The sequence below is a fragment of the Aquila chrysaetos genome, chromosome 9 (assembly GCF_900496995.4).
Source record: "Aquila chrysaetos chrysaetos chromosome 9, bAquChr1.4, whole genome shotgun sequence".
Lineage (NCBI taxonomy): Eukaryota > Metazoa > Chordata > Aves > Accipitriformes > Accipitridae > Aquila > Aquila chrysaetos.
The window spans coordinates 26495236-26522596 of NC_044012.1; the positions used below are offsets into that span (position 1 = coordinate 26495236).

The following is a 27361-nucleotide window of genomic DNA, read 5'->3' on the forward strand; positions in this document are numbered from 1 at the left end:
CAATCTGTCACCCATGGGCGCAGAATCCCTTGACTCACACACGCACACATACACGCACACACACGCACACGTGTGGAGGAGCATCAGGAAAAAAAAAAAGAGGTTAAAAATATATATATATATATTTATAGATACACAGTTTATCTTTTTTTTTTTCCTTTTAAATTGCTTCTCAAAACAATAAATAAAACTACTCAGGGGAAGTGCACGTTCTGTTTTGTTTCTACCTGTGCAGCATCCTGGGGGGGGGCGGAGAGGAGAAGAGCTGCCTGTGCCGATACAGATGGGCTGAGCTGTGTAGGAGATCCAACTAATCATCATACAGAGAAGTTGGGGAGGGAGTTTGTTGGGTTTTTTTTTTCTTTTTAGTGCATCATTTAAAGGGTCTATTCTATTTTACAAAGATTGTTGCAGATACCCCAGAGTATGCTAACACCTACCTGCTTTACTTGAGCTACGGGGAGCCGGGGGGAGCAAAGGGGATGGGGTAAGACCCAAGACCCAACCCAGAGGCCATCGGTGGGGGATGTGTTTGCCAAGGGGGGGACAGCAGCACAGCCACGATGGTCCCCACCCATTTCAGCATCCTTTTTGCCTGCAAACTGCTTGGAAAGAGCTGTGGGGAGGAGGGGAGTCATGGCCCGAGCTGGGTGACAGGGCCGGGCAGGGGCTGCTTTGCCCCTTGGTCCCAAAGGGAGATGCCGGGAGCCCGCGGGGATGTCCCAGCATTCGTCCTACACCAGCGTGTTTCCACCCAGGGAAAGGATGCTCCGTACCACTCTGCAGCACGTTCAAGGCCGGAGAGCGAGGAACCGCACCAGTCTCTATGTCTTGGTGACTTGAGTGGTACCGGTAGGAAAATCCCCCTCTGCAAACTCAAAGAAATACCTTCTTTTCCCCCCAGCGCGAAGCTGGTGGTTACCCCACGCCCTGTGGTAAAATGCCAGGGGGCAGCAGCCCACCCCAGCCCAGCGATGCCTTGCATTTCTCTACCTCTCCCAACGACATCGGGCTGGGGATGTTAGAAAATCCCCAGTTCCCGGAAAACCATCCCAGCCTGCTCTGAAGATGCAACGAGGTGCCCAGTGCAGCCTGAGCCACACCACCCTCTTCTGGCTTAAGGAAAGCATATTTCCAAAGAGGCACAGCTCTTAGAGGACGGAGCTCCAGAGGAATAAACTGGAAAATAAAGGGGGTTTTCCACCCACTGGGGAGGAGAGGGGAGCTGGGACGACCCTGTCCACTCCTCTGAGGTCCCCTATTCCTGCCGGGAGCATAGCAGTGAGCCAGAGCATCCCTGCGCACCAGGTACTTCTCTATTTCCAAGGCTTGCTCCAAGCTATTTCTGGGTGTTGCTGACCACTCTGGACCCACGGGTGACATGCCAGCACTTTGGGGACCTTTTACAGAAAAGCATCCCTGGTGCTCAAGCCATTGCCAAGTGGCTGCTCCCAGCCGGGAGCCTGGCAGGGTCCGGGTCTGGGGCGTGGAAAATTGGGGAGGGATGGGGAAGGGGGCGCACGGGAAGAGCCAAGAGGGTTGAACAAGAAATAGCTGTACAATTCGGCCATGTCCAAAGTCAGTATTATTACAATATACTCTGACAAAAATATAATCTCATTTCATATCAATACAACCAAAAAAAAACCCCAAAAACAGTTTTCTGTACTGTTACCATTGCTAACATATTGAAACTCGCTATTTACAGTTACAGTAGCCAGGTAAAATACAAGTGAAAGATCAGAGAGAGAGGAGGAGGGGGGAGAAGGGCAGACAGGGGAGATAAAATCTCTGGAGAAAAGGAAAAAATAAAGGGGGAAAGGCCCTCTTACATCCCGAGCATGGCTTCTAGCTTCAGACAGGGAAGTGTGATGGAGGTAGCGAAAACACAATAGTCGGTTTATGGGTCTGGTTGAGTTTTTTTGTTGGAAAAAAAAAAGAAAAAAAAAGAAAAGAAAAAAAAAGTGAAGCAAGAGCAGAAGAAGGAAAGGCGGAGTAAAATCATGTGAAAATGGGAAAGCAAAACAAGAGCAAACCTTCAGCTGAAGCCCACAGTTACGGACTCACCTGCGGCCCCAGGAGAGGTGGATGGGGATGAATTTTTGCCGCTTTGGATGTTCAAAATCCCCGAAACATCCCCAAATTGTGCCCTCAGCCAGAAGGATGGAAGGAGAAGGCAGGATGGCACAGACAAGGCATGGCTGGGAAGATGCCACAAACTCCTTCCCCACCCCAAGGGAATGCTCGCCTTGCTCACCCCTGCCAGAAAGCTGGCAGCGCAGTGGGGATGCCGGGGGGGGGCACCGAGAGCCCCCCGCCCCGCAGCCCTGCCCACAGCCCCTTCTCTGAATCCCGCACAGGGAATGGCAGTTTGCAGCATTTTCCTTCCCCAGAGCTGGTGACAAACTTCCCAATTCTCCTCAAAAGTGTTGGGGGGGGGGGGGGGATTTCCCAACTGAGCAATGTAAGGGGGGAAAAAACCCACAGGAGGTGGAATTTTCAAGGAAAATGGGGGGGTGGGGGTGGTTGCAAATTTGCTTTTTCCCTGGTTTGTTGAGACTATTTTGGGGGAGGAAGAGAAAAAGTGAAAAAGGGGGGAAGAAAAGGAAACATTTTTCTTTCTCCTCGCTCCGCTTTCCCCCACGGGAGCACACATGGCCCTTTGTGACCAGCTCTGGTTTTAACACCCCCATCTGCCCTCAGACCCCCAAACCCAGCTCTGGCCCCATACACGTGATGGTGACAAACCCCTTCCCTGAGGGTCTCCCCACCATGACCACAACCCCCGCCACGGGGCTCGGGGGTGCCCCCTGCACAACCACAACCAGATTTACCCGCCCCCGCCTGTCCTGGCACCAAACCCCCCTCAGCCCCAGCAGCCTTCATCCAAGCTTCCAACGCAGCCAGGCTCTTCGCCATCCCCCTAAAACCGCCCCGTTAGCATGGGGTCAACTTGTCCCCTCGCACCCAACCTGGCACTGGCTCACTGCCTCCGCAGCCCCCCCCACTCCTGGAGCGGGTGAGACCGTTGCCATCCATCCATCACCATCCTCAACCTGGCAGCCCACCCTGGTATTTGAGGTTTGAGGCATCATTTAGGGTTCTGCTCCATCCCCAAATCTCATCCTGGGGTGGGCAGGCTACTTCCCACCCCATCCGGGTGCTACGGCTGCCGGCAGCAGCATCACCCGAGCCAGACCCTGCGACCTCCTTCCATCCTCCTTCTCCTCCTCTCTGCACCAGCCAGGGCCAAAACCCCGGTTATCCTGGCACATGCCAGCGGCAGAAACCTCACCAACTCCCTGTGTCCCCCCAGCACATGGATGTACCCTTTATTCTGCATTTGCCCCCCTCTCCCCGCCCCCGCCCCGTAACACTGCTCTCTCCAGCATTGTCCCATCGAGGGACACCACGGATCTGGCCAGCCCCGTCCCCACCACCGCCGGCACAAACACCCCAAAAACTAACCGGCCTCGACTCTGCCAAATCCTGGGAAAGACCAGCCTTCCCAGGATGGGGGGGGGGATCACAGCCACCCCCTCAACGCCAGCATCGCGGCCGCATCCACCAGCGCCAGCCCCGCATCCCCCCAAAAACAGCCGCACCGGCGTTGGGCTCCCACATCCCGATCACTCCGTGGGGACCAGAGGAGTCCTGGAGCAACCGGAGGGAGAAGAGGGGGCCGATGCCGGCAGAGGCTGGAGTGGGGGGGTCTGCACCGTTCGGCGGCCGGCCCCGGAGTGCAAACCACCCCGGCTTACCTCTGGATCCGGCCCACGGCGTTGAGCCCCGGCGTGCGCGTGTTCGAGGGATCCACAGAGATTTCAAGAAGGTAAAGATCAGAAACAGACTTTGGTAAGTAACCACACTTTTAGAAAGTAATATATCATTTTTGAAACATATCAGTGCATACTTCTTATATGAAAATATACACAATTGTATTTCATTCTCCAAAAAAGGAACAATTAAAAACAAAAGCAAACTAGCCCAAACACAATATATTAGCTGTTTTTTTGTTGGTTTTTTTTCTTTTTTTCCTTGTTGTAGTCATCCTTTAAAATTTTTAACGCTACACTTTGTTCAGGTTACACTTTTTTTGCCTTTTTTTTTTTTTTGTAAATGTTTTTTTTTCTTCATGCATTTTACACCTTTATAGCCTTTGAGAATAAATAAGCTCCATTTTGCTTCCACATCTCTAAAAACTGCAGCATTTTAACTATTGTCATTTAAATCGTGCAATTTTTTTTGCAACACCCCTTTTTAAAAAATGGAAAATATATATATATTTTAAAACTAAACCCTATACAACGCAAAAATTCCAAATTAAAAAAAAAAATTATACACAATTGTAACTGTCAACAGTACAGATGAGCACAAGAAATAAAATTAGATCAGAAACATATTTATAGAAGCACAAAGGAGGGTGTTGGTTTCTTAGATTGTCATTCTTCTCGTTGTCTTTTGAAAATTAGGAGGAGTTTACTGGATACTACAGTCTGGGGGGAAAATAAAGAATAATGACCCGGACAAAAAAAACAAACAAACAAAAAAAAAAAACCCAAGCCCCCAACAAAATAAAGACCCCCGACAAACCAACCCCCAAAACCATTTCACCGCGACGGTGAAGCTAATGCTGTATCCGACCCGGGGCATCCCCGCTTTTCCCACGAGCCGTACTTGCCCGTGGCACCAGCCCAGGGGATTGTCGAGTCCCACCGCCGCGCTGCTGCGGATCCGCTCCGGAAGGTCACGGCATGACACGGTGCCGAACCACTCGTGCTTTCCCCTCCAGGTAGGTCTAAACTGCATCTCTACGTAACCCAGAGCGTTTCTATGTCTTGGATTTTGCTTTTTCCAGGCTCTCAGCTTCAAGGTAGAAGTGTGAACTTGGGAGTCAGGGCATGAAGTTAATGAGCAAAAATGTTTTTTGGTTTCCCCCCCACCCCGCCTCGGGGTTGTTCTGCACCGATGCTCCGGTGGCACGGACAGCATCGAGTGCCGGGGGGGGGGGGTCTTCACCGTCTCCTCCCCGCCAGGGTCTCCGGAGCAAGCCGCTCTGCCGGCACCTCCTGCCGCACCGCTCCCCAGTGGAGGAGAAACTGTTTGGTTGGGTTTATTTTCTTTTTGTGAAGGAAAAAAAAAAAAATGAGACCAATGAGAGGTCGTTAATCCCACCTAATTTCCAAAGCAAGGCCGTGCAAAGAGCTCAGGTGCGTGTCCGGTATGCCCAGCATCGCCGGGTTGAGGGGGGGTCAGCGTGGGCAAGGAGGACCACAGTCTGCGGCGTCTCTCCTGCTTCCTGGATGGACAAATGGAGGTGGAGGGAGGGAGATCCGCTTCTGTCGCCGATGCCACGCCGGTATTTTGGAGGTGAGATCCGAGCATCTCCCCAGCACGTGGCGGTACCCACTGGGTACAGCTCGGGGAAGGGGAGACAGGGGGGTTTTAACCACACAAAACCTGCCAGGAGCCCTCCCCGGTGCTGCGGGATTCCCATCACCCACCTGGGGCCCTCTGGAGCGTGGGAACAGGAAAGGGAATTAAAATTTATCATTAAAAAAAAAAAAAAATCATCACCATTTGGAAAAACTTTTCTGGCAGCAATTTGATATTGCAAAAATTTGTATGGGGAAATTTTAGCCAGCCCATCTCTTGGGGCCTCATTCCCGCAGGCAGGGATTTCGGGGCACGGTGCTCGCCCCGGGCTTCGGTGAGATGCGGATAACCGGGCAAGGCTCAGCGTGAGCCAGCACCCCAGCGCATCAGCTCATCGGTGGCTCTGGCAGGTCAGTCCCGGGCTGAGCATCGGCCACCCTAGTCCCTCTGCCGGGTCTCCGCATCCGAACTGGTTTCATCACTGGGGAGAGGAGGAAAAGTCAGGGTAGACATTAGCTCAGAAGGGACGTGCTGGGAGATGTACTGCGAGGCTCTTTTTAGCCAGCAGCTTGTGCACCGCTGTGCCCAACCGGGCAGGACAGGGCCACATTTTCCTTCTTTGGCCATCACTTCTCAAAGCTATTAATTTTCACCCAATTTTTGGAGGATTTCCTCTCCTCCTCCAGCCACTCACTTTAAGTTGCCCCTGTTTGTTTCAATAATAATAATCTTTTTTTTTTTTTTGGTATTGTTTTTCCAATTAGAAACTTTGGGAAAAACACTTGGTTAGAAAAAGTTTATAAGAAAACATAAATTTGCTTCTAGTTTTGCCATCATCCCAGCACATCTTTATGCAACACGACTCATTTCAGCAGGCTGAGCTGGACATTGGATTCTCAGCAGAGGGCACTGGGAGAGCTACAAATCCTACCGTGACTTTTTACTCCTCTCCCTTTGCACCGACTTGAGGGGGGATGCTGGCCCCAAAGCAGCTCCTGGCTTCTCCACAGCCCCCGGAGCCCATCCAGGCTCCGGCCGCCGAAGGAGCTGTTTGGCAAAGGTGGCATCCAGGCAGGTTTTGTGCCGGTTTTGTGAACATGACCCCAGGGGTGAAGCGGGGCCAGGGCTGTCCCTGTGCAGGCGGTGCAAGGGTGACAAGGCGGCAGGCTGGGATGGGGAAGGGGGACCAGCATCCCAGAGAAGAGCATCTGCAGGGAGAAAGCCCATCCCTAAAAGCCTACGCCAGCCAGGAATGGTTCTTTCTCCTCCAAACCCTCAAGCCCTGAGCTGGCTGCTGCATTTTGGGGTCAGGGCACTGCTGCTTGTCCCTGGGAAACTGCCAGAGGAAGCGGCAACACAAGGAAATTCTTTGGGTTTTCCTCCTTTTTCCTTCCACTAAATCATTCCATCAAGACTTCAGCAGATTTTCCGCACAGCTCACCCTCACCTCTTGAGGCCTAGAAACCTTCAGGCAAAATCCCAAAGGATAATTATTTCAGTTGCATCCTTCAATAAAAATAATTTATTCCTATTTTTCTAATCTAAAGCTTTGGCCCATGGGGAATGGGAATACATTTTTAAAATGCATTTACAAATTTTGTTTGGTAAAACCTGCAATTTTCTTTAAAAGCAGCAATAACGCATCCTTGCTCTTCAAACACGCTGCGCCCAGGCAGAGGCAAGATTTTCCCCTCTGCAGGTTAACTGCAGTTTTAAAATGGCTGTGGCCAGAAATAGTGGGAGTTCCCTTATGTGCCCAAAAGGATCCTGTCTGCACCTATTTTTCATGCAAACAGGATTAAGCCTTAAAAATCTGCCTCTTATTTCCCCAACACACCACACCTTTATGGGACCCAGGCAGCACAAGCAGGCTGCGGATACATCTGCATCACATTTAATATTGAAGCTGGGCTCTCCATGCCGCCCCTGGCCAATGCCAGCCTGCCTTCCCAACAGGTTTAGGAAAACAGGTTTAGGAAAACCCTTTTTTAGGAAAACCGGCACCTGCCAAAGCCCTTCAACCTTTCTGAGAGCTGGATCGTGTCTGAACTGTCCCTCCCTGCACGTGGACCTGGGAGAGCCCAGGCACTGCTTGAAGGCGCGTTTCGGGGATGCTCTGTGTCCCGTCTCCCCTCAGATCCTGTCCTGCTGCAGGCGCTCTTCTCTAGGGATACGGTCCAACCTCCCAGGGAGGGGGGGGACATACCAACATCCCCGGGGTCTCACTGGTCAGCGGGCACCAACTGCCGCCTGGTTCGCCTGTCTGCACCGGCTCGTGGGGATGAGCATCGCCAGGGACTGCTTTTTTCTATGAGGACGCAGGTATTTAATTTCCAACCCTGCCACCTTCCCCACATGCCTGGCTATTCCTGAGCCTGCAGCCCCCGGCCGAAGAGCGCCTTATGTACTGCGTGCATCACCTGCTGCGCTAGAATGAACGTCTACAAAATCCTAAAGCTATTTCTCAGGCAGTTTATGATAATTTCCCCCCACCCCATCCCAATAGCCCGTTTCGCCCCTGCACCCCCCACCCCCCCCCAACCCTCCCGTCCCCTCCCCATGGCCCCGCTGCGAGCCGGCGACACTCCCAGGGACGGCAGGGACCCGTTATGTGACCCAGGTATCCAAACGCATACGCTTTACAGAGGGGCTTTCCCCCTCGGGCTCGCTGGTGGGTCGCAGGAGGCCCAGGGATGAGCCGAAATCGGGGCGGGCAGGATCGTCCCGCTCGCTGCTGCCTTCGTAGGAGCTGGTGTTGCTGCTGAGGCTGTCGACGGGCGAGCGGCCGGTGGGCTCGTGCCGCGGCTGGTGGGGGAAGGTGCTGAGCGGGGTAGCAGTGTTTCTTTCCCGGTTGGGCGAGACGGGTTCCGACTTGATGCTGATGTTGGGGTTGGTGTTGACAGTCAAAGTGGTGGTGTGGGACAAGTGACTCCCTTGTCTGGGTGGCCGGAAGGCAGGGGGATGAGGTTGGGAGAGGAGGAGGAGGAGAAGGAGGAGGAGAGCAGGAGGGGAGGAAGGGGGAGAAACAGATGGAGGAGGAGATAACGGGAAGTCTCTCATTATTCAACTTTTCAGTGGCCTTTTACTCTCCAGTCCACAGAATGCATAACCCACAGACCCCATAGCTGAATGAATCCAGAATTATGAATCTGGATTAGATTATGAATCTGAATTAGATTATGAATCTGGATTCATAATTAGAATTATGAATTACTACGACTCCAGAAATCCTAATCTGCACACTCACCATGACGCATCACTGCTGCACCAGGATGAGACCCGGCACAACCCCTGCGGGCAGCATCTCTCCTCCACCAGCACCCCACGACTCAGCCCCGATCCCACCTGCTGGCCCCACAGCAGCCACTCAAACACGTGGAGGAGGGGGACAGGCTGAGACACCCCTGTCCCGCTCTACCCCAGCGTCCCCCGTGGGCTGCACAAATCTGGTGGAGGGGTCTGACGGGTGGTTTTCCTCCAAGCTGGGAACCTCTACAGCCTCTTCACTACAACCTGAAACTCCATCCAGGCTTGCCACACATCCTGCAGCCCCGCTGGTGCAGGAGGTCCAGGCAGCTGCTGGGGAAGCTGCTGCCTGCCCTGCCTGGAAAACATGCTCCAGGCAGTGGAGAAACGCACTGAACTCCCTGTGCAAAAGCCTGGTGCCTCCATACATCCACCTGGCACTTCATGTTGGGGATGTCAGAGTCTTACTCCTAAGCTGGCTTTGGGGCAAAGTCACTGAATACTCCTCTTCAATTCTTGCCTCTTTTTGTCCCACGGTCTTAGTGTGATCGTAGGCAAGTGGCTTAAATCTTTATTTTGACTAAGATACTCTGAAAAATGTCTGTGTGTGGATGCTTTATTCCAGCCTAAAAGTGGATCCACTTCAGAAAACCTGCTCCAATATGCAAGTGCATGTATTTTTTTCCCTGGGGTAAAGCAATTAATTTTCAGTATTAAAAGCTACCCTCTTTCTACACTAGCGGGACCACTATTTCCAGACATCTTATTCTGTAATGACCACCCCATTTAACTCTGGCTCTTGCTGGATCTCAGCTCCCCAGCCGTGAGTTGAAGAGACCAATCCTGCTGTGGATAGACAGCAAGAAGCAGCTCTCAGAGAGCATCCATCACCTAGCACACCACTGCCCTGATCTCATCTGGGGACTCCAGGCTCACTCCTATGACAGTGGTAGGGACAGGATTCCCAAACTTCACAAGCTGGTTGGTCTGGCTCTTCCTGCAGCTGTGGGCACGTTTGCTCCTGCCTCCTAGAAGCACAGCGTCATTGCCGGGGCTCTGCAGTGGGAGGCTGACAATAACCCAATGGAGGAGTCACAGCTCGGATTCTGCAGGTTTGGCACTTTGGAGGAATTCCCTGTTTCCCTCTTTCCTTTGACAACATCAACCGATTGGCCCCTGGTATCCGTTTCACTTACATTAAATTTCCTAGTGATACAGGAACCAGGTGCTGTTGCTGCTGCTGTTGCTGCTGCTGTTGCTGCTGCTGTTGCTGTTGCTGCTGCTGCTGCTGCTGCTGCTGTTGCTGTTGCTGCTGCTGCTGCTGCCAAGCAGAGATGTTGCCGAGGGACAGCCCACCAGGTGAGCTGAACGCTGGCAGCGAAGACAACTCGGCGCTTGTCAGTTGATAATCTGGAAAGGAGAGAGCCTTTCAGTCATTTCCATGTCAAACCAACTCCGACTGAGCCCTGAGCGCTGCAAGGAGATGGAGACCCACTCAAGAGACACAAACCAGCCACAACTTTGGGATTACCCGCTATTGCTGTGAGCTGCACAGGGATGCTGCTCAGAGGGACACATCTCTTGGGAGTCATAGACCAGTTTGGTTTGGAAGGGACCTTTAAAGGTCACCTATTCCGACCCCCCCCGCCATGAGCAGGGACTTCTCCCACTCGGTCAGGTTGCTCAGAGCCCCGTCCAACCCGACCTCAAATGTCTCCAGCGATGGGGCATCGACCACTTCTCTGCGTACCCTGGGCCAGTGCCTCACCACCCGCAGCATAAAAAATGTCTTCCTGACATCTGGTCGTCTTCTACCTTCAAGGCATGAGCTGCTAACAGGACCCCACACACACACTTACCGTCGTCCCCCCAAAATCACAGCAACAGCAAACACAGCCCCGCAGTACCAAGCCCACCCAGGACGGACCGTGGTGCGTGAAACCCCCCCCCCCCCGCCAGACCCTCCTCCGCCGGAGGACGGCCGGCTTTCAAACGCCAAGCCCCGGGAGGTGCTGACTCCCCCTCACCCCCCCGCCCCCTCCCGGTGCGCGGCCCGTCCCCGCGCGCCACCAGGGGGCGCTCTCCGCCCGCCACCGCCTCCCCCCCCCCCCCGGTGCCTCCCCCCCCTTCCTTGCATGGGAAGGGGAGGGGGATGCTCTTCCCACGCACGACTCCGGGAGCATCCCAAACCCCAGCCGAGTATCCCAACCCCGGGGGGGGGGATTTTACAAAAGGTGGGAAAACCTGCGGCGACGCAGCATGGAGCAAAGCGGGGGGGGGGGGGGGGGCGACTGCTCTTCCTGGAGATGGTCAAACCCTTGGTCAAGCACGTCTCCATCTGATACAGAGAACCCACGGTCCCAAAGCGTTTATCCCAAGCTCCCCTCCCTCCCCCTTTCTCACCAGCGTTTTGGGTGTCTTGTGGTTTCAGCCCAGCGCACCCCACCCCAGCGGGGCCAAACCCGCCTGCAGCAGCACAACACAAAGAAGTGGCTGCAAAAGCGCTGAACCGCTGCCAAAGCCACCGGGCTGATTGGAGGCACACCCTACAGAAAGTCCCAGGACTGGGTTTTTTTGTCTTGCGTGGTTCTTTACACGCCTCCCCCCGACCCCGCCACCACCACCAGACGTTCTGGTTTAGGAGCTCCTGACACCCACTGGTTACGACAGCCACCTCCGCAGCTAACACCGAGAGCTTGAACCGGAGCCATCCCGTATCTCAAACCTGTGAACGGTCGGGTTTGACTTAATCAGGCTGCAGAGCAAGCACGGGAAAGGACACGCAACCCTGGCCAGCGGGAAGCTCAACACAACCTCACCGGCCCGAAATCGAGACAATTCCCACCCAATTAATAGCTTAGCCTTGCAAAGAACAAGTGGCAACAGCCCAGGTTTGGAGTTTGCTCAGGGCATCTGCACCCTACAGCGATCTACGGGATGATAACCCCTGCAATATCTCTAGCAAACATCCCAGCCACAGACACCGAAGGTGCCCGAGTGGGAACGCTTCTCTGCTTGTGGTCATGGGCAAGAGAAAAATAAATACAGAAAGCTGAAATTCAGCTCCCCCCCCCCCCCCCCCCCCCCAGTGGTAGCAGCACAGGGCTCAATTAAAACCTATTTTGGGGACTTTGGCTGTACATAGGCTGGCTGGTGGACCACACGGCCAACAATTTCCACGCAGGGAGAGGAGCCTACTCGTCACGCACAAACAGGCATCTTCTGGGCTACACCTACTAATTAGGAGAGGGAGTTCCCTACACGCCTATTCTGGCTTCTTCCAGACAAGCAGCTTTTTACATTTTTGCAAACTTTTCTCTGAGCAAATGCCAAAGTGAGTTACGCAGGAAACCAGCAAGTTCTTAAAGTCTTCATGGAGGTTTGACAGGTCGCAGATGAACAACCCCTTCGGTCAGGCAAGTGCGCCGTAACCGTCGCCTCGGGCCAGCTCGACCCCCACCAGCCCGAATCTGATGTGCCTACGAGCAGGCTGGTTTGCATTCTTCCCAAACTTTTGGGGGCCTGACACTCATTTTCATTAAGCCCCTATTACAACATCACCCACAGCTCTCAAAAGCCTGGAGATGGGCGTAGCTGTAATTAGCATCCACTTAAAAGCACCTTCACTCTGCCAGCACAGCGCAATGGGCTATAGCGTGACAGAATCATGCCCTCACAGCCCTCCCTGGATATGACAGTGAGTTCTCATTATCTATCTAATGAGCTTCCCCTTGATTTTAATCCTGTGAAACTACTTGGACTTGACCACGTCTTGCGGCAGCGAGTTCCACGAGCGATGATGCAGCTGCTCGGGCAGAGCCAGGCATGTGCTTGCAGCAGCACATTTCCCTCTCATATAAAATTATCCATCAGAAGGCTCTTATCCAGGCTGTGCGCTCTTACCTGTGTTGTACGCTGTGGGCATGGCAGAGAAAGGCAGCCCCTGCGTCAGCAAACTCGGAGTAGCGACAGAAACAACCGGTGTGGTTAAAGAGTGAGTTGCTTGGGAGACACCTAACCGCTGCGTATTCTGCTGGGGAAGCAAACGGGAGAGGGAGTTACAACCCAAACGCATTTTACTCTGTTGTCCTCGTGGGTTATGGCTCCCCAAAACCTCGGTCTGCAGCTGCCCCCCTGGGCATGCACCAGCCTTTGAAGCGGCCAAGGCTGATCACAGAGACTCTGGCCATTGCTCATTGCAACAAAGCAAAGTGCAAGCCACACCAGTTACAGACGTTTAGGACCCTTGTGACATTCATCTGCAGGTCACTTGGCATTGGCCTTGGGTCACCTTTCTGCCCAGGGCTGGGCTTCACCTGCAAGGACCAGCAACATCCCTGCCTGCATGGAGGGGGACGAACAGTGGGATGCCTCAGTCTGTATTCCTTCTGATGTAAAAGAGAAGAGTCACTATTTTCCAGAGGATGCATATGAGGTTTGCTGTGCTACTCAGGGAGTGAGATAAAGGTACCAAACCAAAGCAGGACTGGCTAACGCAGCGCAGAGCTGACACATCCTCCTCCCTGCAGCACTGATGTCCAAAAATGAGCCTCCTGCCTCTAAGGCAAGCTGAAGATGCTGAGCGTTGCTCTCAGGATTTTAAAAGCACTCTGGCATCCTTAAACTTAAAGTCCAGCGCTCAGCAACCTGCCGGCTCAGTGCCCTCAGGAGGTTTGGGTGACTCAGGCATTAGCAGGTCCACTATGGAAAAATTCTGCCCTTGGACCGGTGCATGCCAGCCTCCCTCCGTGGTTTTCCAGGCAGTTACGTGGGCGGATCTACGGGTCAGATTCAGCCCTGTTTACAAGGCAGATAATCTAGGCTGTCTCTGCTGATCTGATTTAAATCAGACTCAAGAGGCTTGACTCTAATCTGAAGCACCCCGGCACACGTCACCCTGTGAAGACTGGGGCAGTGCCCAGCTTAAATCACGCCTGGCACAAGGCTGGCTGCATCCCCAGAGAGCTTTCCTCCTGGCTTGCTGCGAGGTGCCGAGGGCTCCCAGGACATTTTAGGGCTGGGCATGGGACCCTGCCATGGTTCACGGCCATGCAGACCTCCCCTGGGATAAGGCTGGAGGCTAAAGCCCCCTGCCCTTGCCACCTCATGAGGGTGACAGTACCTCAGTGTGCTGGATTTGCAGCGCCCTGCGCCCACATGCTGCCCAGCCCGCCCAGCCCGCAGGTCCCTCCCCACCACCTAGGGAAGGCGATTACCAGGGCTCTAATTGCTAAAGCCTTGGGGCTGTAGGAGCAGGTTTTCCTGGCGTGCATCCTGCTGGCAACGAGCCGTGCCCACTGCTCGCTGGTTGAGGATGCTGCAGAGAAATGCCTTCACAGTGGGCAGGATTCAGCCCCGTCCCTCTCTTGCCTGCACCAGACCCTGAGCCAGCCCAGCAGGATGCGACCCACAGCCCCATCCCCTCCGTCCCCTGGCAGCCTTGCACCAGGGCTCTATGGCTTTCCCGGGAAAGTGCCGGCATGGGAACGAGTCCGGCCGTGCCAGAGGGCTAGGGCGGTGGGACGCTCTGGGAACGGGGCAGCAGCCACCCCTGTTATACCACGAGGAGAGGGTTGGGGATGTCAGACCCGGCTGCGCTGCAGGAAGCACCCAAATTTTCATCCCGATTCATGCAGGTAGGAGGTGCTGAAGTGTGCAAGCTGCCCCCCCCCCCCGCCCCGTGCCACTCACACTGCCGTGCACTTTGCAAAATGCTCCAGGTTGCAAACTGCCATTCAGGCTCGTGACAAAACCATGCGGGCATGCTCCTAGGTGAGCTTGCTTCTCGCCGTAGGCTTGGTGAATGGATCCTGCTCTACCCTCTGGATCAGGGAAGTCTAGAGAAATGGGGGAACGCCTTTCTGAACCCACTAAAAGAGCAGACAGTGTTCGGAGCCTAAAGCTGCCGGGAGCAAACCCTAAGGGTAGGCAGGGGCTGAGCCCACGGGCAAAGGGTTAAGGGCAGCGGGGCAGGTCTCAGTGGAGGGGCAGCTGATTCATCTGGCTGCCTGTGTGTAAAGAGGTGGGAGTTGCCTTTTAGAGAGAAGATCTGGTGTGTAGGTTGAGCAATACGGAGGGAGCAAATCTGGGGAGAAGGTTAGCAGAGCAAGGGGGGGGGGGGGGCATCTGCACCAGGCGGGATGAATCCGCAGAGCAGCAGAGACAGGGCTCTGCTTTCCCCTTCCCAATCCAGCTGTGCTGAGGTCCCTGTCCCTGTCCCCCCCCCCTGCTCCCAGATTTCATCATCCTCCACCTCCCGGCTGCCAGCTCCTCGGCTTGGGCAAGGACTGTACTTCAGGCAAAAATCAGCCGGGTTAGCTCAGACTAACAATTAAAACTGTTAATGCCAACCCGGCTGATTTTTGCCTAAAGCAAGCTGCTCCACCAGCTCGGAGACAGGCAATGCCCTCTGGCAGCGGGAACAGTGATGAGCAGATGGGGAGGTGGGTGGTGACTGTTTTCACTCTGCAGATGGGGAAACTGAGGCACAGAGCTGCTGGGAGGGGGCCATTAAGCAAGAAGGGTTTTGGGGCATGGAGAGGGGCAGAATTCAAGTCTGCCAAAGCCCTGGCCAATCCTTTTCCTGGCCAAGAGAGTCTCCTTGCAGGCTGCGAGAGGTATTGGCTTACTCCTGTGTTTTTGGACACTCCCTGGCTGTGTTAGCTGCATCCTACAGCGGCTCTTGCCCTTTCCTCGCTGTGCTGACCTGTCGCCCATCTGCCCTGCACCAGAATAGCAACAGAACAGGATGAATCATTGCCACAAACTAGGTGGTGTTCACTTTGCTGGCGGGCAGAGGAGGGGAGAAAAGCCATAAAAATAACATGGAAAACTGCCCCTGTGCACAAAGGAGGTTTAGGGAGTGCACTAGCCAGCCAGTGGATTTACACAGGCTTTAAATAATATCCTTAATATGGGAAGAGCCTGATTTACTCCCTATCTCTCATGTGGTGGCAGTGGGCCAACTCTTCCTGTGCTGTAAACTGTGGCGGCTCCAGCAAAGCCCACGGGGCAGTTCCCCGGGTGATTGCGGTGTCCAGGCTGGCTCTGTGCAGCACCAGCCCCAAAAGGGACCCAGGCTGACCTCCCCTGGGAAACCAGCACAGTTTTTTTGGCCTTGGTGGAGAAACAGGCACTTTACAGCTCATGTCAGCTCCTTCTTTTCCATAGGGAACCTGATTTTCCTAAAAGCCTGTTTTTCTTGGGATTGATTTTCTGTGGCAGGACTGGATGTGACATTTGCGCTGGCACCCGCATCCCACTGCGTTCCCAATGGAGGACAAAGGGGCCGGTGACAACCCCCTACGCGCGCCCCACGCCTTTGCCAAGCCAGGGCAGGGTGTGGGGACCAACGGGACAAGCAGGCCACATCCCACCCCGCCGCGATGCGCGCTCAGCAGGGAACTCACCAGAGCCAAGTGGTCCTCCGTCTGCCCGCAGGAGAACAGAGAGAAAACCGAGAGGCACCGTTAACTCGACAGCCCCGCCAACCGCCGCACCGCCATGCTCGCCGGCACTGTGCCCTCACCTACCACGGGGCACGTATGGTGCACATGGGTTAAACTTGTGCCCGATGCAGGGCTTTTGCACTGTGCTGTTTGCAGGGCACAGAGCTTTGCACCATGATGTTTGCATCCTGCACGGTGCAAACAGGAATCCAAGCCTTCCTCCTCAGGTCTCCCCGCCAGCACGGCCCCAGCCAGCTCCCACGGCTATGGCACGGAATAGGTGCCCCCACTGCATCTGCTCCAGCACAAAGTCCACCCTGCAACCTGTCTGCTGGCAGGGGATGCGCTCCCACCCTGGTCTCCTCGCAGACCTCTGTCAAGCACTCACCAAATGGTGCATTAGCCCCTTCCCACTCTGCGAGGTGATCACACGTAAATCCGGCTTGCGGCTGTTGGTGGCAAGCTGCGTGCTGTGGGAGGGCGGTGGCGGGGACTTGGCTGGGATGATCTTGCCCAAGCTGCTGCCGTTGGACACGGGAAGGAGACCCGGAGAGGCTCTGGCACTCACGTAGCCGTTTCCTGTGGGAAAATGGGTGACAGAAAGGAAGAAGGTGAATGCACAGCGGTGAATGCACGGCGGTGGTAAACGCATGCACAGCGAGCGGTGCCACAGCGGGGCTCCATGGGGGCTCCTCCCCGGGAGAGCAGCACCGCATCCCCCCAGGCTCCCCAAAACCCTCCTGCACACCAGGCACGCTCATCTGCCGCCCCTGAGCAGGTACCTGCCCACCTGCCGGCAGCACGGTGCAGCCCCGAGCAAACCAGGTAGCGCTGGCAGCCGCTCGGATGCCTGCAGCGGGTGCATCCTCCCCACCAAGACCAGGCAAACCTGCCCGGGGCCAGGCAGGGGCAAAGGCAGGGCAGGCAGCGGAGCCTGAGCTCCCAGCATCCGGGGCAGCTCCACAACCTGCAGGAACCCACAATCATTATTGCAATAACAACCAATAAATATTACAGGCCTGATCTGCAGCAAGGCCTCTTTATGCTGCTCTGGCAGGGTACTGGGGCCCTAGCAAGGGGGGCATAATTACTGTTACATTCACTTTTAAGGTCTCTTTATGGTACCGGAGCAGCGAAAAGGGGCTGTGGCAGAGCAAGGACTCGGTTCACTGATCCCACTGCCCCTTTGAAGATCTGAGGTTCCCTCCTCCTCCTCCTCCTGCTGCCCCACTTAAGGATTTTATGTGCAAAGAGGGGGGAAAAAAGAAGAAAGGAAAGGAAGAAAAAAATTTAAAAAGGAAAAGATTTGATGAACATCAGGAAAGGAATAAATTGGATCAGATTACTGTTCTGATGAGGGTGTTTTTTTTTTTTTTTATGAATAGGCCCCAAAGATAGAAAGGCGTTTAGCAATCACCAGGATTCAGCCCTCATATTCATTGCACGTTAGACCGGGAAAAATAGGTCGCTGATTGCATTATTAATCACATCTACCATTGCGCTACATCTGCATTTCAGCAGGCGGCTGGTGGCAGTGACGCCACAGCCGTGGCGCGTGCTCATCGGGGGCCGAGCACCAGCCACTGCCTCTCCCAGAGCTGTCCCGGGGCCAGACACATCGGTGATGGGGTAAACCAGGCACGGGGGACAGCCACGCACCCCGGGAGCCACGGGTCTGATCCCACCAATGCCGCCGGGGATGAGAGATCCTGCCCCACCAGCTGCCTGGGAGCTGCCCATCAGGGACGCCCGGGCTGCTGCAGACTGGCAGCCCTGTACTGCAAATCTTGTATCCATGTCCCTGCCCCAGGGAGGGGACAGACTTTCCTGTTGCCAGCGAGGTGTCCTCCCAGTGCCGAATCACCATGAGCAGCTGCGCATAAGTCATGCACCTGGTGCCATCAGGTCCCGGGTACCTCCATGCACTGTGAACTACATGCATTTCGCCTGCAAGGTGCACAAAATTCCCTGGGCTACCTTTGCTACCTGCAGTGCCGGTGGCCGTGCAAAAGCCGACGGAAGCAAAGCCAAAAGAAATGTTAAACCCCTGGATATTCTCCTTCCCAAGGTGGCACCAACGTGGATGCACATGCGGCTCTCGTGGCAACTGCCACTTTGAGGTACGCCACATTATCGTGCGCGTCAGTTGAGGTGTGGATCGGGGTGGCCCCAGCACTGGCAGGGACCAGGTTTGGGTCCCAGCAGTGCCTGTCACCCCCAAAGGGGCTTCCCTGGCAGGGGACCTTGGGTGCTGCCATCAGAGGAGACCCCCCCAGCCTGGATCCAGCCACCCCCACGAGCTGGAGATAGAAGGGCTGCACTCCCCCCAGGATTTCTGGATAACCCTGACCCCAAAAAAGGGGTTCAAAAGCAGAGGACTCCGGGCTGCCTTTGCACCCCCCTGGTGTAAATTTGAGCCTGGCAGCAAAGCCAGGGTTAGCCAGGGCAGAGCATCCCCCCCCCCACAACAGGGCAGGCAGGGTGGGCAAGGTGCTTCCCACCCCCAGAGGCACCGAGGACGGTGTACGCCATGGTGTGCAGGCAGGACATGGGGACACAGCCTGCATTGCTGCAGGATCCGGCCAGAAGCACCCGGCGGCTGATGACTCAGAGGCAGCAGGTGATTGCTCGGTGCTGCAGAGATTGCAAGGGAGGAGGAGGAGCAGGAGGAGGAGGAGGTGGAGGAGGAAGAGATGTTCCAGGTACCCAAAAACCGCAAGCACAGTGCCAGAGCCACAGCCATGCTCCCCTCCCACAGCTGGCATGGGGAGCCCCAGGGACGGTGGGGGTCCAGGGCTGGCCATGGCCGGGCTGCCCCTGCTCCTCGCACCCGTTTCCTGGAGCGGCGGCAGGAACGCAGGGAATGCTCCGGTGACGTCAATGCTGACATTCACGGGCCCTGCCAAGCTCCAAGCCGCCACGGCTGCTCCCAACAGCTGACACGGGGGCGGTCTCGGGGGGGGGGGGAAAAGGGGCCGCAAAGGTGGCTGGGGGCCGTGGCACAACTGCCCCTTCCCCTCTGCCTTTGAAGCAGCAGCAAAGCTCCGCGTTGGGTGCTGCAAAGGCCCCGGCGAGATGCCAGCCCCACGAGCTGCCCTGGCAGGGTTTGCTCTGGAGGTGCAGCCAGGGAGAAATTCCCCCGGCGCTGGCATGGCTGCTGCCCAGCACAGGGAACACTGTTATTCCCTGGAGCGGCCGCGGTGCAGGGGGACAGGGACGGGGCGGGCCGCGGTGCTGCAGAACAGCATCTGGACCAGCCCTGTCTGTGCAACCGGTGGCACCCACGTTCCAATTTGGTCTTAACTGGGGCCACGCTGAATTTCACACTCCTCCTCTGTGCTGCCGGCTGGAGCCCCACTGCAAAAAAGCCTCCGAGGGGGTGACAAGCCAGGCTCCTGGTGCAAGGCTGCCTTCCTCGCTCCACCTCACCAGGGGATGGATGGCATCCACCCTGCTAAGCCCTGGACTGCAGCCCACCCTGCCCCAGCCCGCAGCAGTGGTGCCGGTAGCGGCAGCTGCTTCCCAGCAGGACCCAGGGGCCGTCATTGGCTTTTGGGTTGTACCTACGCAAGTGCCAGCTCCAAAGACCTCACCCTGCAGACAGCAGAGGCAGACCATGGGGAAGGAGGTATTATTAGCGCATTTTATAGCTGGGGAAGCTAAGCCACAAGGTCTGAGCCTTGTTAGCACTGAGGCTCTCGCAGTGGAAAGGGACCTTAATGAGCTTTTTCCCTTGCAGTAAAGTTCCTTTATAGTCCCCAAGCACAATGAAGATCAGGTGTTGACTCACCTGAGGTCAGCGGAGGAACTGGTTGCAGTGTGGGGAGCTAAACCCAGAGCTGCCCAAATCACGGTCCTCAGTGGCTATCTCAATCAGCCCCTTGGTTTGCAGCTCTCCCAAAGACCCAGGGGAGATGCTGGCCCCCAGGACACGCACCAACCCACCCCCCCCCGCCTTGGTTTCTGGGGTCTCCATTGAAACCAGCAGCCCCCAGCAAAGGCGCTGGCATGGAGCTCCTTATGCCAAAGAACAGCAAAATCTTCCCGAGGGCTTCTCCATCAACCCATGGCGCTGAATGGCAAAGCAAAATCCTACGTTACGTGTGGGGAAACCAAGGCAAGGAGCGGCAAACAGAGCCAAGGGCACAGGTCCCAGTGCCCACACCACTTGCCGAAAGGCAACAGCTCCTCACTTACCCACGGGGCTCGGGCAGGCTCCGTTCGTGTTGTTCAGATCTCCCCCAAGCATCGCCCCTGCAAAGCAATTGGAAACATGGGGTCACCGTCTGCTTGGAAACAGGGTGAGCATCCCTCCTTTTTTTGGGGGGGAGGAAGAGGGGGAGCACAAGGGAGGAAGGCAGAGGAAAATGAGCAGTGTTGCCTTCCCAGGGAGAAAGTCCTGGGCAAAATGAGCAGCATTCCTGGTGATCAGGTTGGGAAACATTATCCAGGCAGATCCGTTTCCTTTGGGAAGGAGCCAGGCGGCACAGGAGCCCGCTCCAAAGGAGGTGGCTTGGAAAACACTGCGGCTATTTTATTCCAAGCCTCGCTTTGGGGGACACGGGGCCGGTGCTGCGGGGGAAGAGAGCCCCAGCAGCAAGAATTGAAACACTATCTCCCCTGTAATGTTCGCACCGAATGGAAACCATCCCTGCGCGCTGCCAGGACGCTGCTACAATTCGGCCTCCCACGGTCCCAACGCTTGGAAAGCACTGCCGCTCCCCGCCGTGCCGGGAAAAACCATACCAGAGGCCTTTTTATCCCCAATAAACTGAACGTTTTGCCTCGCCTGCAAGAAGATTTTATTTTTTCTGCCTTGTTATTGAGTTATTTCTGAAAGCCACCTATTCACAGCCTAGGGCTGCCTGGCCACACCACGGGCAGTGATTTCGGCCAACAGCCGGCACGGAGGCTCCGGAGCTGCAACCGCAGTCATCCCGGAGCCCTGAGCAGAGGAACGAGGAGCCTCCGATCCCAAACCCCACCTCTAACCACTGCCCAACCCTTCTCACCCCAGATGGGGAAACCTGAGACAGAAAAACCTTTTTTCCAGCCCCTGGCTCTCAGGTCTGGGCTTGCAGCGAGCCCCTGAAAGCAGGAGGAGAGCTGGAGGGCTGAGCTGCTGCTGTGCAGGGAAGCGCGTTTGCTCCCCATGTGGGAGCATGACCAGGGATGGTGGTGGTCCCAAAAATATTTTACAGCTTGAAAAAGGGCAAGGTGACCCCAAAACACGGCAGCCGCGGCACCGCAGCATCCTCCCTTCAAGAGATGGGGATGCAAAGCCAGATGTCCCCACACCTCTGATGTCCCAGAGGAGGGACTCCATCAGGATTTTGGGGGCTGTGCCCTACTGCAGGACCCCACTTGCACCCCAGATTCCAGCGCCATGCTGCCAAAATGGGCTCACCCCCTCGGGCGAGTGATGCCAACCTCGTTCCCAGCCCCACAAACCCCTTCGGCCACCTTTCTCCCACGCCGTCCCTGAGCAGACGGCATTGGCTGGGGCCGAGATCCCAACCCAGCGCTCTGCTGCGCATTTGCTTTGGAAACAACACCACAGCGCTCTGCTCTCAGCTCGAGTGCATTGCTAAAAAAAAGATTTAAGGAAAAAAAAAAACCTCTTCTAACATGCAAGGGCCTGGCTCCTATAAACAGGATTTCTTCCGTGTCCCAGGCAGCGAGTGAATGAGACGCAGATGGCCGGACTTGGAACACCTCTGCGCTCGCAACCGCGAAATTATCCCCCTTCAAACGAACGGCAAGCAAGCAGGATGGAAACGGCGAGCCTCCAGCAGATTCTGCATTACAACAAAGCCTCTTTTTTTTTTCGGCAGAGGGGCCTCTGAGAGGGCAGGGGAGATCCCTGCAGCTGATGCTCTGGCTGTCTGTGCCCGAGGAGAGCTCTGCCACCCAGCCTGGAGTGAGATGTTGCTCTTTGGGACCAGTCCTAGAGAAGAAAGGTCCCAAAGGTCCCTCTTCCTTGGGTCTGGGGGCCTCATCCTGGTATCTGAGCACTTCAAGCCACCCCTGAGACCGCACGGAGAGAGCAGTAAGCAAACAAGCCGGCTTTGAACCATGGTTCCTATCGCATCCCAACCCAGGCACGCCTTTCTGCTCGCTTTGACCAAGCCACCCAACCTGCTTCTGGAGGCACCTCCCAGCCCTTCTTGTACCCCTCCAGCCCCTTTGTAAAGCCCTCCCTGAGCTCTCACAGCCCCGGGGGCTGCAGCCGAGTGCCCACCTCCCAGATGTCCGGATGGTCACAGTCACTGGCTCTGCCATTTGCAGCCCGTGTGATTTTTACAGACCATCTGCGACAACCAAAATAGCAGGCAGGGGCTTTCTGCACGCTATTATTATTTATGATCACACTGCGGGAGAGACGGGCTGTGCTCACACGTCGTCGTCGTCATCCCCCCACCGCTGCAGGGGACATGGGTGTCGAGCAGCTTTCCCCCAACCTGCCCTCCACCACCCACCACCGGTCCCCACTGGAAACGACTGCTCCCTCCAATCTGTCAGCAGATTCACATGAGTAATCGCTCAGCGACCAACTGCAACCAGCACAGCCCAACTCAGAAAAGCCCTTTTTAGGCAGCAGTCCCATGTCACCGGAGTGCCACCGGTGAGCGGGATGCCGGCAGCCACCCCCAAGCCTGGGAACGGCGCCGGGTGACTCATCTCCTTGCACTGCCCAACCTCGAAACAGATCCTTGCAGGGATCCAGTTCTCAAAAAGACCTTGGTAAGGCAGGGCGGGGGGGTCACCCCCAGTTTGGGGCCAAGGCACAAACTGGGGGCATCGACCTCTGGCAGGAGGGCAGGAGCAAGCACCCATGGGCAACAACTCTTCCAGGCTGCTCCTGCCACCCACGGATGCAGGGACATGTCCTGCCCCCGGGCAGGGGAGGGGGGCAGCGGGGGTGTCCCCTGCTTCCTGGGATGTCCCGTGCTCGGTGCTGCATGCCCACCAAGCCTCTCGCAGGGAGGATGAGGAGGTGGGGATGCGAAGGGACATGGCATCACTCACCTGCGCTGGCTGGCCTCTGTGGCAGCCCCGGGGACACGGTGTTTCTCTGCAGCGCCGGTTGCTGCGGCGAGAGGAGCCGGGGGTCCGTCAGCGAGGAGGTCACCAGGGACTGGGTCACTAGCGAACTGCCCGGGTTGCTGAACTGCAGCGTGTTTTGGTTGGTCACCGGCACCGTCACGGGCATGGCGAAGTTCGGAGCGGGCACTGCGGACTGAACAGAGAGCAGGGGGTAAAGGGGAGCAGGCGCTGCCGGGTGAGGAGCAGGGGTGAAGTTCCTCACTTTGTAGGCTCTGAGCAAGAATGGGCCTCATCCTGCATCACAGCAGCAGCAACACCCCACTGCTGAAAAAGGGGGGACAGTCCGGGTCCCCCCAAGCCCCCATTTCACTGATGACCTGTACTGCTGTGCTTGTACCCTGCCCACGCCATCATCTCGGAGGGATGCACCAGAGCCCAGACCCCCCCAGTGAATACCGGCAAGAGCCATCGGCTGTCCATTCGCACACATCAAAGCTTTGCAACCAGTTGCTTTGGTCTCATTTTCAGGCTGTATTTATTTACCCCCAGTGCTTTCATGGCAGCCCACAGAGAGGTGGCTGGAAACACCCCAAAGCGTGAAGACAGGCAGCAGCATGGTGGTCCACCCCCGCCAGCAGCGAGAGCAGCCGAGCTCAGCACTGCCCTTCATCCTGCTGCAGAGGCCAAGCAGCCCGCAGAGGTTTTACGAGGCTGTTCCTCATCCAGCGGGATGGGAAGAGCCCTCCCAAAGAGCCGGCAGTGGATCACAGGTTTGGGCTGACACTGCTGCCAGCAGACGAGCATCTGGGAAAGGTTCGTTTTGGTCCACACAGTCCCTAGGTGACACTGGGATCCATCCTGGCAACTCCAAGAGTTGCTGGGAAGGAGGAGGAGCTGACCCCAGGGAAGCAGGAGCATCGCTAAAGCCCTATCCTTGGCCCCAGGTCGAGGACCAGCTTCACCTACCAGCGTCCCCGCTGGAGCCAGACTCGCCGTGATTATCCTAGCTGTCTGTCTTATGTCACTGATTTGCTCTTCGTTAACAGGAGCAGGCACCTGCTTAGAGGCTTTAGCGGGGGCTTTGCTAAAGTCCCACTTTAATTTGTTCAGGGCTGGAGAGGCAGAGCAGCCCAGTGCTGGATGAGACCGTGGCGGGGCCGGAGCTGGGACCCCGCAGGCTGCACCGGTGAGGGCAAGGGGAGCCGAGCATCCCCCCCGTTGCAGCTGGGTGGGGGCTGCTGCCCTGTGGCCCCCTCCCCTCCAGAAATCTACTCCTAGACAGGTGATTTTGTTTCAGGGTACAGGGGAGGACGGGAGGAGGGAGTGGTGCTCACCCACGCCTCGCTGGTGGAAACCCTCCCCACCAGCCTCTCAAGGGCATCCCGTCCTTCAGAGACATCCCGTGGCTGCAGCCAAGCTCAGAGGACGGCGGCTCTGAGCCTGCGCTGTGGCATTGCTCTGAGGGCTGCCAGCCCGCCGTTCAAAGGGACTGGGCTTGGCGTTTCCCAGACCTTTACAGACTGCCGGGGAGAGCTGCAACGCAGAGCCCTCCCTCTGCTCGGCCCCAGAAGCTTATTCTGCACGGCCGCAAAATGAGGAGGAGGAAGGTTTCTTGGGCGCTGCATGAACACCAAAGCAGCATCGTGTAATAAATCACTGCAAAGGCATCTACACGCATGCATGTTCCCGGGAAGGGAAAGGAAAAGCTGACCCCTGTGCATTGCATCTTAAGCAATGCCATGATAAAGCCGGGTGGTTGATACACCAACTGGAGAGCAGAGTTTTGCTTTTAAGCCGTTATCTATCCCATTGCACCTTCAAACAAGCATCAGGCTGACGCTGCCCCGGCGTGCAGCGAGATGCACACCCAGGCCACCTGTTAAGTGGTCCCAGGTCCCCCCCGCCCCAGGGAGGACACAACTAGGGAAGGCGGCTTGCACATCAGTCCAAAATCTGAGGGAGAAGATGCACACATCAGCCAAACCTCAACGATTTCTGTTTTCATTAAAAGCGATTACAAACACCAAATGCAGAAGCCACGCCAAGGCCTCTCTTTAGCAAACAAGGCTTTTGTTAAGCTTCCCCGGCCACTGAGTCTGGTTAGTTCTTGTCACACGCAAAACCAACCCAGCTGGTTAAAAAGGAAAAGCATCTTCTTCAACCGCACACGCTCCACCTGCATCACTCCGTCCCTTGCTGCAGAGGGAGGTTTAGTGGGGGAGCCAGATGCTACGCCCTGACTATGAAGCGCCCAGCACCTGAATGCCACCAGCCAAAATGACTTTAGGGCACAGACTGCTCCTTTATGGCATGTCTGGATGCTGCCTCCGGTGATGGGAGCCTGCTTGGAGCCCTCCCTTTGCAGCAGAAAAATACAGATACTAAGCAGTCCCTGCTTTCCGAGGTTGTTTTGCACCAAGGAGCAAGCTCTGCTGGCTTTTTGACCTATTTTGCACCAGTGGCAGGACTTGTGCGAGGTACTGGGGCGGGCGGTATACATCCAGCCAGGGCTGTACCCCCACCCCACGTGAGCCCTGATGGGGTGGAAACCTGTCCCCTGTTAGTGAAACCACGGAGAAACCTCTGGGAGGATGAGGCAGAGCCAAGTTTTGCAGGAGCTATCCTGCACTAAACCCACTCCGGAGGGCTGGGCTTGCTGTCACAGCAGAGCTGCGAGCAACCATCACTGCCTGCACCCCGTTTTGCTTCACCTCCCCAGATCTCCCGGGGCTCGGGGCAGCCACCCCCCACTGAGATGCAGGGGATGGAGATGCAGATTTTGGGGTCTTTGGGAAGCTCCCGGAGCAAGGCAGCGCTCACCTGCTGAGTCAGCAAAATAAAGAGCTGTGGATTCCACAAGACCTAATTCTCAAGAAAAGCCAGAATTTTAACTTGTGGGGGCTTGCCAAGCACAGAAGGGCAGATTATTTTTTGGGGGGGTGGGGGTGGTGGTATAATTTTTGCAGTGTTGCATCCAGCCCTTGAAAATGAGCCTCCTTTCTGCTCCTGGCAGCATTAATTACGGCTGCAGTTACTTGGGGCTAATCCCTCTGAAGAAGCCTTTGCCTGCATCAATAGTCTCTGCTCCCTTGAACTAACGACTAATTTGAAACGTGTTCCCCTCCTCCTCCCATCTCCTGACACAAATCCCTTTCAGCACTGTCCTGATGCCACCCTGGTGACGGCTCCGGGATCACAGGCTAAAACCTCCCTGGATTTCTGCCACGGCCACCAGATGCCCCAAGGGCTCGGTGGATTTGTGGGGAATTAATGTGGAATAGCCCAAACCGAACCGTGTCTTGCAGGGATGTGAGGGGCGCAGCACCCGTCGCCAGCTCGCATGAACGCTGGGGTCTTAACCCAGGCAAAAAGCCTTTTTTGGGGAAAAAAAAGGTGAAAAAGGAGGCCCTAATCCAGTATTTGCAGCAAAGGAGGGGAGAACAGCAATATTCTCCTGCGCTGCCCGGACGGAGCCAAGGAGGCTCGGGAATGCCGGAGCTAACAGGAACAGTTTTCCCAAGGGTTGTTCCTGCTTCTCTGGGTGAGAAACAGGAGGGATGCTCAAGGCCCCTCGTGCATCTCACCCATCAGCCCCGGGGTTGCATTCGGGGCTGGGGGGGCTGTGTGCATCGGCTCCCAAGGCACAGCACGGCTCCGAAGCAAAGCCATGCAAAATCCACACCCCACCCCCGTCACCTGGAGGCATCTGGGGAGGGGGCAAGGGGCGGGCTGCAGACCACCAGCTACTCACTGCGAGCCGGTAACTCTGCATCATTTTATCAAACTCCTCATCAATCTTTTTATATTTCTCTTCCGTCTGTGGGGTCAACGCAAACACTTCATCCCCTTCCGGGCTCTCGCACTCCCTGTGCTTCTTGTTCAGCGCCTGTTACGTTTAGGGGGGGGACGGACACGGAGGGGGTGTCGGGTAGGGATCAGGGGACGAGGTTGGAGGGAAATCGAACAGAAGAAAAACAAAACAAAAAAGAACATATAATGAAGGTTTTCCAGCCAAGGGGCAGGTACTTACACCGTATCGCTTGAACAGGATATCCAGATCCTCGCTGCCTTTACGGTATTTATCCTCCATCAAGGGGCTCTGGTCTATCGAGTCATCGCCGTCGGGCTCCGGGCTGTCACAGCCGTTAAAACCTTTCTTTCTTAATGTCTGAAAACACAACCGGGACAGTTTGAGATCTGGGAGTGGGGATGGGGAACACGGGCAGCTGCCTGAGACGGGCAGG

General features: G+C 55.9%; 1 protein-coding gene across 21 annotated transcripts in view; it reads right to left on the minus strand.

Moving 5' to 3' along the window:
- Nucleotides 1–7918: 7918 nt before the first annotated feature.
- Nucleotides 7919–27361, minus strand: part of MEF2D (myocyte enhancer factor 2D) — a 94916-nt gene continuing 75473 nt past the window's right edge. For 15 of the 21 annotated variants that reach the window (XM_030024617.2, XM_030024618.2, XM_030024612.2 and 12 more), the window contains 8 exons: nt 27148–27285; nt 23100–23310; nt 20268–20324; nt 16459–16649; nt 16032–16052; nt 12526–12655; nt 9819–10032; nt 7919–8314 (listed from right to left, as the gene is read on the minus strand). In XM_030024617.2, coding sequence (XP_029880477.1) covers nt 7984–8314; nt 9819–10032; nt 12526–12655; nt 16032–16052; nt 16459–16649; nt 20268–20324; nt 23100–23310; nt 27148–27285 — 1293 coding nt within the window. In that variant the 3' untranslated portion in view covers nt 7919–7983. Of the gene's footprint in view, nt 8315–9818; nt 10033–12525; nt 12656–16031; nt 16053–16458; nt 16650–20267; nt 20325–23099; nt 23311–26868; nt 27004–27147; nt 27286–27361 lie in introns of all 21 variants that reach the window. The other 6 variants (XM_041125769.1, XM_041125768.1, XM_041125767.1 and 3 more) reach the window with 6 other exon arrangements.